The sequence below is a fragment of the Macaca mulatta genome, chromosome 7 (genome assembly GCF_049350105.2).
Source record: "Macaca mulatta isolate MMU2019108-1 chromosome 7, T2T-MMU8v2.0, whole genome shotgun sequence".
NCBI lineage: Eukaryota > Metazoa > Chordata > Mammalia > Primates > Cercopithecidae > Macaca > Macaca mulatta.
Window position 1 is genome coordinate 164,897,413 of NC_133412.1, and position 12,293 is coordinate 164,909,705.

General features: G+C 36.7%; 1 protein-coding gene across 1 annotated transcript in view; it reads right to left on the reverse strand.

Moving 5' to 3' along the window:
• The window catches only part of CATSPERB (cation channel sperm associated auxiliary subunit beta), a 148,625-nt gene that overhangs the window by 68,878 nt on the left and 67,454 nt on the right, over nt 1–12,293 (reverse strand). Inside the window, 1 exon segment of the mRNA XM_077938830.1 lies at nt 9,213–9,357. Coding sequence (XP_077794956.1) covers nt 9,213–9,357 — 145 coding nt within the window.

Below are 12,293 nucleotides of genomic sequence, written 5' to 3' on the forward strand. Positions count from 1 at the left end.
ATAATGAGTTAAGTTGGTTCCAAATTCTTACGTGAAACTAATTTTTTTGGAGGTTCTATATTAGAATATGCAAACAGTTGCAGCAGAAGAATCTAAGGCTGGCTTGATTTTTGTTTCTTTAAAATTGATTTACATTTTCCATTTCAAATAATTCAGAAGAGTGTTTCTGCTTTTAGTATTGGTTTGTTTTGCTTTTAGTTCAAAAAATTAATGTCATTATTGATTTTGGTTTCCTTTGTTCTTTCTATTTTTTGTATTTATCCATCCATCCATCCATCCACCCACCCATTTCTATCAGAGGGCTATACTATGCCAGGAACTGTAGATAAAAGAGAGAAACATACAGCCACAGTTTTTGTCCATCACTAGAAATTCCTACAATTTTGCAGTTTCTGAATCCTTAGCATCCATATTTATTATTTTAGATTTTCTCCACTTATTTGTTCATTTTATATCTGGGTATGTTTCTATAGTTTATATTTATAATTTTAAATATTTTATAATTTTTATTGACAATTTAGTTTTCTTAGGTGTTATTTTTGCTGTTTCCAACATCTTCCTAGGTCTATTTTGGTTTTTATTTCACAAAATGCACTTTTTATTCTCTATTTGGCCATTCCTCCAGATCCACTCTCAGACTTTCTCCTTCCTGTTTGGTGCAATGGAAGACTGATTTCTATGAATTGCAATCTTTGTGCTGTTTCCAGTTGACTCCTGATTGGGCTTGGCAAATGAAATGCAGCAGCAGGAGTTAAGAAAGGGGAAGGAAACAGAAGTTAAGGTAGTTTTCACCCTCTTTCTTCTTGCTTTGGTGGTGTGGTTCTGTGGTGGCTGTGAGCTTCCTAGACCACACCTCTTAAAGGGTGGTCCCTACTCCATTCCAGCTTTGACTGGGCTTTAGTAATGCCATCTAACTATCTTATCCCTCTAAGCAAAGAGACTGTAACATCTTTCTTCCATTGCAAGTCTCTAGATATTTTAATATCACTGTTGCTCCCTTTAACCATGTCTGCCCTCTGCAAATAGTCTCCTTATAAAGCTTCTTCCGGTAAAACACCTGAGTGGAATTATGTTTCCTGCATAGTCCAAAACTGATAAGGTGTTTTTACTTACAATGTCCCTAGGGCATAGAATATAGAGGTGGAATTCTGGGACTGAGCTGCTTACATACTTAATGAGTGAACAGATGACCACTTATGCCTGGCAAACCATAGCAAGCAAGGCTTCACAATTACTCAAATTATCTCTGTGGCGAGTGTGGGATGCAGTGTCTGTGGAGGGCAAGACTTGAGGTGGTCCAGTGGAGTAGCTACAGTTGATTACAATGACAACCATGGTTTTTACAAAGATTGTGGGGTAGCATGACTTTCATGGATATATTGGAGGGCTTACAAGAGCAAAAAGAAAAGCTTAAGATGAATATTCAATTCAAGGCCAGAGTAGAGGCTCTGGTAGTCATACGGGAAAAAAATGAACTTCACTTCATAACATATACAAAATTAGAGATTTTACATTTGATCTATATATGAAATCTAAAACAATCAATTTCCAGATGAAAACAGGAGAATATCTTCATAGCTTTGGGCTAGGCAAAGAATTCTTAAATAGAATACAAGAAGTAAAAAGTGCTAACCATAAAAGGAAAGATTGATCAATTGAGCTTTCAAAAATTAATAATTTTTGTTCAAAAGATACCATGAAGAAGGTAAATAAGACAAGCCACTAATTACAAGAAGATATTTCCAAGTCATATTTCTAACAAAAAATCATACCCATAATACATTAAAATCTCATAGAAGCAGCAAGAAAAGTAACTCAAATCAAAACTTCATTCAAAAAAGACTTGAAAAGAATTTGCAAAAAAGGATATAAAAATGAACACATGAAAATGTGCTTAACATTATTACTCATGCAAACTAAATTTTCAGTGAAATATCATTAGGCTGGGCGCAGTGGCTCATGCCTGTAATCCCAACAGTTTGGGAGGCCTACATGGGCAAATCACTTGAGGTCAGGAGTTTGAGACCAGCCTGGGTACCTGTAATCCCAGCTACTTGGGAGGCTGAGGGAGGAGAATCACTTGAACTCGGGAAGTGGAGGTTGCAGTGAGCTGAGATCATGCCACTGCACCCCAGTCTGGGCAACAGAGCAAGACTCTGTCTCAGGAAAAAAAAAAAATATATGGCAAGAAGCAAGAGGGAGCTTTCTGGAATACTGGAAATGTTCCACATTGTGCTCCTAACAATATTCACGATTACTTTCATTTATTTCACAATCATATGATGCGTGATCACCAGAATCTTAGGTTGACACAGCTGCTGTCTCAACACATGATTCAGACATATAGACCACAAGGATTAATCCTGATACTAACATAAGTTAAACAAAAGCTTTATTGACAGAATAGAGAATAAATAAACTGAGTGGTGAAGATCTGGAGAAATAGAATCAGGATTTTGTGGTCTCTCTTTATCCTCAAACAAGGAAGGACCAATAGAGGAGATTCTATAACTGTAAAACTGCTTTTGCTGGTGAACATCAAGGACAAAATATTGAGGCCTACAAAACCATGCTTTTTGAAGTTATGTCAGAAACCTTCAGAAATTTGTCATTTAAAATCATATCAGAGACTGAAGATCAGAAGAAACTGGTTTTAAACTGTACAATAAAAACTGCTGTGTGTTAAAAACAAACAAACACAGCCTCTGTCTTGTCTTGGTGACAGTGTTTTTCTAATTCCTGTTAGACCTAATAAGATATTTCCAAGTCTACCTCAATCTCAAAACTTACCCAATAATCTATAACAGTTCATTGTTGAGGCAACATTGAGAGAAGGAAGGTAAATCAACAAAATCCTAAAGACTCTCGGTAATACCCTCCTAACAAGTAAGAAGGCACATTGGTCCCTTTTCATGCTGCTGATGAAGACATGCCTGAGACTGGGCAATTTACAAAAGAAAGACATTTAATTAGACTTACAATTCCGCATGGCTGGGGAAGGTCTCACAATCATGACAGATGGTGAAAGGCACTTCTTACATGGTTGCAGCAAGAGAGAAATGAGGAAGAAGCAAAAGCGGAAACCCCTTATAAACCCATCAGATTTCGTGAGACTTATTCACTATCATGAGAATAGTGCAGGAAAAACCAGCCCGCATGATTTGATTACCTCCCCCTGGGTCCCTCCCATAACATGTGGGAATTCTGGGAGATACAATTCAAGTTGAGATTTGGGTGAGGACACAGCCAAACCATATAAGAAGGTGACAGTGGATGAGAAGATATCAAAAGGAAAAGTAAAGGGAAAAATCAAACCCTCATGAGTGAAACCAGGTTTACCACTTTCCAAGGCACTTCACTGAGTTGAGAAAATGGGTCCAAGTCCTATCTAAATGAGGTGAAGCAGATGGGTCTCAAGAATAATTCACTTACACTATGTTAGAGCAAATAGAAGATCTGACCAGTGCTGCATCTTTAATGATGAACTTGATGGAAATAGGAAGAGTGGGAGGAATAGAAGAAGAAGGAAGGAAAAGGGATAAAGAAGGAGGTGGGTGAGTAGAGGAGGGGAGTAGGGAAGATTAGAAAGGGAGGGATTATAGAAAGGAGGCAGAGCAAGATGGCTGAATAGAGCCTCCAATGATTATCCATCCCTGCAGAACATCAAATTGAACAATGATGAACACAAGAAAGCACCTTTATAAGAACCAGAAATCAGCTTGGGTACCAGCTTGGCCACAGTGGACAATGCATGAAGTGGGCTCCTGGGGTCTCTGATTCCAGTACTTGGCTCTTGGGTGGCATTTCTAAACCTGCCCTGGGCCAGAGTGTGGCCACTGCCCTGAAAGGAGAAACCCAGGACTGGCAGCATTCACCAGAAGCTGACTGAAGAGTCCTTGGACCTTGAGTGAATAGCGGTGGTAGCCGGGAGGTAATTGCCATGGGCTTGGGGTGGTGGTGGCCATGAAGAGAGACTGCTCTGCTTCAGGATAAAGGAGGGAAGAGTGAGAAAGACTTTGTCTTGCAGCTTGGATGCCAGCTTAGCCACAGTAGAATAGAATACCACATAGACTCTAAGGGTCTCAACTTCCTTGGCTCCCAGATGGCATCTCTGGACCTAGCTGGGGCTGGGGGCAACTGCCCTGAAGCGAAGATCATAACCCTGGCTGGACTCATCACCTGATGACTATAGAGCTCTTGGGCCTAGAGTAAACATAGGTAGTAGCCAGGCAGTGGGCACTGTGGGCCTTGGGCAAGACCCAGTGCTGTGCTGGCTTTGGGTTTGACCCAGTGCAGTCGTAGTGGTGGTGGCTACAGGGGTGCTTGCATCACCCCTGCCCTAGCTCCAGGCAGCTTAGCACAGAGAAAGAGACACTATTTGTTTGGTGGAAAGTAAGGTAAGATAACAAAAGTCTCTTCTTGGTAATACAGGGAGTTCTCCTGGATCTTACACAAGACCACCAAGGCAGTACTTCTACAAGTTGGCAATAGCCAAAGCATTACTGGGCTTGAGGTACCTCCTAATGCAGATTCAGCTACAGTGAGCAAAGACTTAGATCACAACACTCAAGTCCCTTTGAATACTTGGAAAGCTTTCCCAAGAAGGATAGGTATGAACAAGCCCAGACTGTGAAGATTACAATAAATACCAAACTCTTTAATCCCCAGACACCAATCAATGTCCAGAAGCATCAAGATCATCCAGGAGAACATGACCTCACCAAAGGAACAAAATAAGGCACCAGAGACCAATCTTGGAGAGACAGAGCTATGTGACCTTTCAGACAGAGAATTCAAAATAGCTGTTTTGAGAAAACTCAAGGAAATTCAAGATAATACAGAGAAGGAATCCAGCCTATCAGATAAATATAACAAAGAGATTGAAACAATTAAAAAGAATCAAGCAGAATTCTGGAGCTGAAAAACGTAATTGACATACTGAAGAATTATCAGAGTCTCTTAAGAGCAGAATTGATAAAGCGGAATAAAGAATTAATGAGCTTGAAGACAGCCCAGTTAAAAATGCACAATTAGAGGAGATGAAAGAAAAAAGAATAAAAAGGAATGAAGCATGCTTGTAAAATCTAGAAAATCGCCTTAAAAGGGCAAATCTAAGAGTTATTGGCCCCAAAGAGGAGATAGAGAAAGAGATAGGGATTGAACATTTATTCAAAGGAGTAATAACAGAGAACTTCCCAAACTTAGAGAAAGATATCAATATTCAAGTACAAGAAGGTAACAGAACACCAAACAGATTTAAGCCAAAGAAGATTACCTCAAGGTAATTCATTTAATAATGAAACTCCCAAAGGTCAAGGATAAAAAAAGGATCCTAAAAGCAGCAAGAGAAAAGAAACAATAACATACAAAGGAGCCCCAACACATCTGGCAGCAGACTTTTCAGTGGAAACCTTACAGGCCAGGAGAGAGTGGCATGACATATGTTTTTTAAAACTTTTATCCTAGAATGGTATATCTGGCAAAAATATCCTTCAAACATGAAAAAGAAACACTTTCCCAGATAAAAAAAGAAACCTGAGGTATTTCATCAACACCAGACCTGCCATATAAGAAATGCTAAAGGGAATACTTCAAGCATAAATAAAAAGATATTAATGAGCAATAAGAAATCATCTGAAGGTACAAAACTCACTGGTCATAGTAAGTACACAGAAACATACAGAATATTATAACATGTTAATTATGGTGTGTAAACTCATATCTTAGGTAGAAAAACTAAAAGACACACTGATCAAATATAATAACTACAACAACTTTTCAAGATATGTCAGTTTAAAATAATGGGTTATAAGATATTATGGTAACCTAGAATTTAAAAACATACAACAGTTATACAAAAAATAAAAGCAAGAAATTAATAGAAGAATTGATCAAGTGGAATAAAAAATCAGTGAGCTTGAAGACAGAAATTAAAACATGCTACCAGAGAAAATTGTCTTCACTAAAAGGAAGATAGGAAGGAAAGAGAGAAGGAAGGGAAGACCACAAAACAACCAGAAAAAAATTAACTAAATGTCAGGAGTAAGTTCTTACTTATCAATAACAACATTTAATGTAAATGGACTAAACTCTCCAATCAAAAGACATAGAGTGCCTGAATGGATTTTTTTTTTTTAAAGTCCCAGTGATCTGTTGCCTACAAGAAACACACTTCACCTATAAAGACACACATAGACTGAAAATAAAGAGATGGAAAAATATATTCCATGCAAGTGGAAACCAAAAAAGAGCAGAAGTCGCTATACTTATATCAGACAAAATAGATTTCAGACAAAAACTATAGAAAGAGACAAAGAAGGTCATTACATAATGATAAAGGGGTCAATTCAGCAAGAGGAAATAAAAATTATAAATACATATACACCCAATGCTGGAGCACTCAGATACAGAAAGTAAATATTATTAGAGCTAAGGAGAGAAACAGATCCCAATACAATAACTGTTGGAGATTTCAACAACCCATGTTCACCTTTGGACGTGATTTTCTCTCTGGACAGGTCATCCAGACAGAAAATCAAATAAGAAACATTGGACTTAATCTGCACTGTAGACTATATGGACCTAATAGATATTTACAGAACATTTCAACCAATGGCGGCAGAATGCATGCTCTTCTCCTCAGCACATAGATCATTCTGAAATAAATAGAATATATGTTAGGCCATCCATATCCATATGCAGAAGATATCCATGTGCAGAAGAATGAAACTAGACCTCTTTCTCCACACACAAAAATCAAATCAAAATGGATTAAAGACTTAAATCTAAAAACCATAAAATGACTAAAAGAAAACTTTGAGGAAACTATCCAGGACATTAATCTAGGCAAAGATTTCTTGAGTAATATCCCACAAACACAGGCAACCAAAGCAAAAACGGACAAATGGAATCACATCAAGTTAAAGAGCTTCTGCACAGCAAAAGAAACAATCAACAAAGTGAAGAGACAATCCACAGAACAGGAGAAAATATTTGCAAACTACTCATCTGACAAGGAATTAGTAACTAGAATATATAAAAAGCTCAAACAACTCAATAGGAAAAAACTAACAATCTGATTTTAAAATGGACAAAAAATCTGAATAGACATTTCTCAAAAGATGACATACAAATGGCAAACAGGCATATGAAAAGGTGCTCAATATCACTGACCATCAGAGAAATACAAATCAAAACTACAATGAGATTATCATCTCATCCCAGTTAAAAGAGCTTTTATCGAAAAGACAGGCAATAATGAATGCTGGTGAGGATATGGAGATTGTACACTGTTGGTGGGAGTATAAATTAGTACAATAGAGAGTACATTAGTACTATGAAGAAAAATTTGGAGGTTCCTCAGAAAACTAAAAATAGAGCTACCATATGATCCAGCAACCCCATTGCTAGGATATACCCCCCAAAAAGAGATCAGTATATTGAAGAGATAGCTACACTCCCATGTTTATTGTAGCACTATTCACAATAGTGAAGCTTTGGAAGCAGCCTAAGTGTCCATCAACAGATCAATGAATAAAGAAAATATGGTACATATACACAATGGAGTACTACTATTCAGCCATAAAAAAGAATGAGATCCTGTCATTTGCAACAACATGATTGGAACTGGAGGACATTATGTTAAGTAAAATATGCCAGGGACAGAAAGACAGAGTTTGCATGTTCTCACTTATTTGAGGGAACTAAATATTTTAAAAATTGAACTCACAGATATAGAGAGTAGAATAATGGTTACCAGAGGCTGGGAAGGGTAGTGGGGCATTATGTAGGGGGAGAATGGCGATGGTTAATGGGTACAAAAATATCATCACATAGAACAAATAAGATCTAGTATTTGACAGCACAACAGAGTGACTACAGTCAATAATAATTTATTGTACATTTTAAAATAACTGGAAGAATATAATTTGAATGTTTGTAACACAAAGAAAGGATAAATTCTTAATGTGATGGATACCCCATTTACCCTGATATTGCACAGTTATGCCTGTATCAAAATATCTAATGTATCCCATAAATTTATACACCTACTATGTACCCACAAAAATTAAGAATAAAATTTTTTTAAAAAAGGAAGGGAAGAGAAGGAAGAAACTAACAGCATATAAAAGATAAAAAGAATCAAGTTGAGACAAAGCATATCCCAAGAGAAGAGGTAAATTTACTTCCATATTCTGCTCAAAAAATATTAATAAACTAAATTCAACAAAACAAGACCTCAAAGACTCAATAATAGAATGACAAAATAAAATGAAAATGCAGGTCACGAAGATATAGAAATAAATGGAGAATCATGTCCCTTTATCACTCTAGGGTCCTAGGCTGGTTAGCAAAATTCAACTGAGTTGGAAAGGAGTGGGCAACTGTCATTAAGGTCAATCAATATTAACTGTTTTGAGATTTGCTAAAGGGTTCAGAATTACAGCCAGATAGGAAGAATAAATTTTAGTGTTCTATACCACTGGAGGATGGCATAGTTAACACTAATATGTTATATAGTTTCAAATAGCTAGGAAGAGGATATTGAACATTCCCAATACAAAGAAATGATAAATATTTGAGATGACAGAAATGCTAGTTACCCTGATCTGATCACTCTACATCATATGTATCAAAATAGTGCTTTGTACTCCATGAATATGTAAAATCAGTATTTGTTAGTTAAGAAGTACAATTATACTTAAAAATTAGCTACTTCTTTTGCTATGCAAACACTGATAGGAACTATATAGAGTTGATCAATGAAAGCACAAGATTACCAAATGAAAGCGATGAGAGCAGTGTATCATTCACACAACTTCACCATTACTAGTTGTGTGTCAGTTGTATCAGTGTAATCAGCAAAAGTAAGCTAACATTACGTACTTCAGCAAGGTTGTTGTGAATATCAAATGAGACGATATTTGTAACATGTTGAGCACAATTGTAGCTTGACAAGTGGCAACTGTTATTATTTGGCTTTTGGGACAGTAAAATGTTTCTGAAATGGTAAATGAGAACATAGCATGGTGACCTAGTGTTGCCTTTCTTTAGGGCTATCCATAGGATACTACTTCTATAGATCCTACAAATCCATCACCCCTAATAGTTTTGAGATCTTAGGATTAGTTAATTAATATGGCAGATTTTTCATATATCTTCTAATCCTGGGCCACATGTAATGCTTACACCAGTGAAAGCAAATTTCTTACCTGCCTTTGTGAAGTAAACCTTTCCACGTTGAGAAACAAAAGTAATAGCTGATGTATAAAAACTATGAAAAGTCTTCTTTATGATATCATTATGAAAGTCAGCTACTAATTGAAAGGTGCTGCCGCCATCGACTGAAAGCCATACCTAAAGGAATAAAGAGATAATACCTCACTAAATAGCTGCCATGCAACAGTTGGCAATTACCTATCAGCCTACATGAGAATAGCCATGTGGCATGATCTTTTCCATATGCCTACATTCATCACACACACACACACACACACACACACACACACACACACACACACACACTCGTATGCAGACTCCTTATCTACTTTGTCTACCTTCTATTTCTACCCTAGAGTGTGTATGAAGGTGTCTGTTGCAGAGTAGCAGGTCTACACAATATGCATAGTGATTGTATAAAACAACAAAGTTATTCCTATGATCTCCCAAATAATTCCGTGTTCATAAAAGAATGGAGTGCTGGGTGCATTTGGATCTGGGGAGGGGTTTACGCCATATTGACATAATACTTCATGTTCTAGGTGTCTGGCAAATATATATGCAGACATAGTTTGCATGGAAAAGCCCTTGTCATTTGCAAGGGATGTGTCCTGGTACCTTCGTAGATCCTCAAATCACTTATCTCACCGTACAGTTATATTAGTTTATTACTATAGCATCTTAGTTTCTGTATTTCCTCATCTTTAGGTAAGAGTTGTTTGAGGATAAAACAGATCGATTATGTATTAATGATTCCCACTTGCTACCTCCTTTAATAGCCTGAGACTCATTCACATGAAGATTTCTGTTGTTTGGATTTTTAAAAATTAATTTTAATAACAAGTTATACAAGAAAATAGGCTTTTCTTGCATTTCCAACTTTATAAATATGGCTGAAGAGTCTGAGACCACCATCCAAATAATTCTTCTTTTATACGTCATCTGATATAATCAATCCTAGTCTCCTCTATCTCTTCCCAGAGGTAACCAGTTATTCAGTTTGCAAATTCTAAGCATTTACATTCATATGTATGCAGATACCAATAAAATATGTACAGTACTGATTTCATTTTTATGGTGGGGAGGACAGAAAGGCTTTTAGACTTGGACAGGAAGTACCTTTGACCTGGACTGCTTGCTTACTGGGCCTGAATATTACAAACACACACAGGAAACGTACTGAATACACATAGGTGCTTCTGTTACTCAGGATGCAGCACTCATTGCTGGCATAATACAATCTATGAGCCGAAACATATGGTATGTGGACCTCAATTTTCACTCTTGCTTTGGGCCCTGCAAACATTACCGGTGAGCAGGGAGGTAGTTAGGGTGTCTAAGGAAGGGCACTTTGAACAGTAGGTTCGAACTTGTATCATACTGTACCTGTTGTTCTATAAGTTACATTTGTCATGCAACCCTATGTCTCGGGTCTTTTTATGTTAGCTCATGTGGATCAGCACATTCTTCTACACTGTCCCATAATCTCCAACTTATGGATATATCATACTTGAGATAGTCTACTTTTCCACTAATGAACATTTAAAAGTTGTACCCAAATTTTCAGTGTTGTGAATAGTACTGCAGTGAACATTCATTTATCTGCCTATCTGTACTAATGTCACAGTGTTATCTTTAAAGGAAATACTGAAAAATTGAGTTGCTGAGTCAGATGCTATGCATACATATAAGACAGGGTCTCTGTCACCCAGGCTGCAGTGCAGTGGCATGATCTTGGCTCACTGCCACCTCTACTTTCCCAGCTCAAGTGATCTTTTCACCTCCGCCTCCCAAGTAGCTGGGACTACTGGTGTATGCCACCATGCCTGGCTAATTTTTGTACTTTTTGGTAGAGATGGGTTTTTGCCATGTTGCCCAGGCTGGTCTCAAGCTCCCGGGCTTGGCCTCCCGAAGTGCTGGTATCACAGGCATGAGCCACTGCATCTAGCCACATTTCTACAATTTTAATAGAGACTACCCAAGTGCTCTTCAGTTTTGCTGAACCAGATTATAGTCCCACCAGTAGTGTATGAGAGTATCTGTTTTTCCAAACCTCACCAATACTTGATATGACCAAAAATTTATTTTTAATTTTTACTTATGATCTGAATGAAAAATGACATCTCATTGCATTTTTTCCCTAAATATTTTAAATTATTTGTCTATACATGGCTTATTTATATTTTTCCTTATATTATTTAATAATATAATGAACTGTGTGAACTGAAAACCTATGAATCAGCATATTGCTAGTAGTTTACATCTTCCTGTTTCTCCCCATTCCTATCCCTCTACCTTTCCTGTTACATATCCAATATCTTGAATTTTGTGTTTTCTCATTCCCTTGGTATTTAAATTATTTTTAGCGCATATGTTCAAATAACATATTGCTTAATTTTACTTATTTTTGCTCTTTGTAAAAAGGGCTATCCATACCATATATTGTCTTCTATAACTTAGTTCTCCTCAACATTATGTGCTTAAATTCATACATGTTGCATACAGCTCAGTTCATTTGCTTTTTCATTTCCATATAAAAGTTCATTAGGTGAATAAGATGTAATTTACTTATTCATTTTCCTATTCACAGACATCTGGATTACTTTTAGTAATTTGATCTTATTACTAGCAGTACCCATGACAAACATTTTAAAATGTCTCTGGATATATGTATTTCCCTTGCTGAAAAGTGAAATTGGTGGGACACAAGATATGCAAATATTCACATTCACAAGATAATAATAATAATGGCAAATTGCTTTCCAGAATAGTTGTAATAATTTACTCTCCCAGCAGCAATATATAAGAAATCTTGTTGATCTACACTTTCTTCAACATTTTGTAACGTCAGAATTAATTTTGCCAATTAAGTATCTGGAAATGGTATCATTGTTCATTCCTGATTTGTATTTCCCTGATTGCTTGTAAACTCCATCATCTCTTCACATATTCATTCCACTTGTTTCCTTTTCTGTGATATGCTCATTTGTGTGTTTTTTCCTTTTTGTTATTAGGTTGTCTTTTTCATATTGCTTTGCAGAAATTCTTTATATATTCTTACTTCTATCATTCTT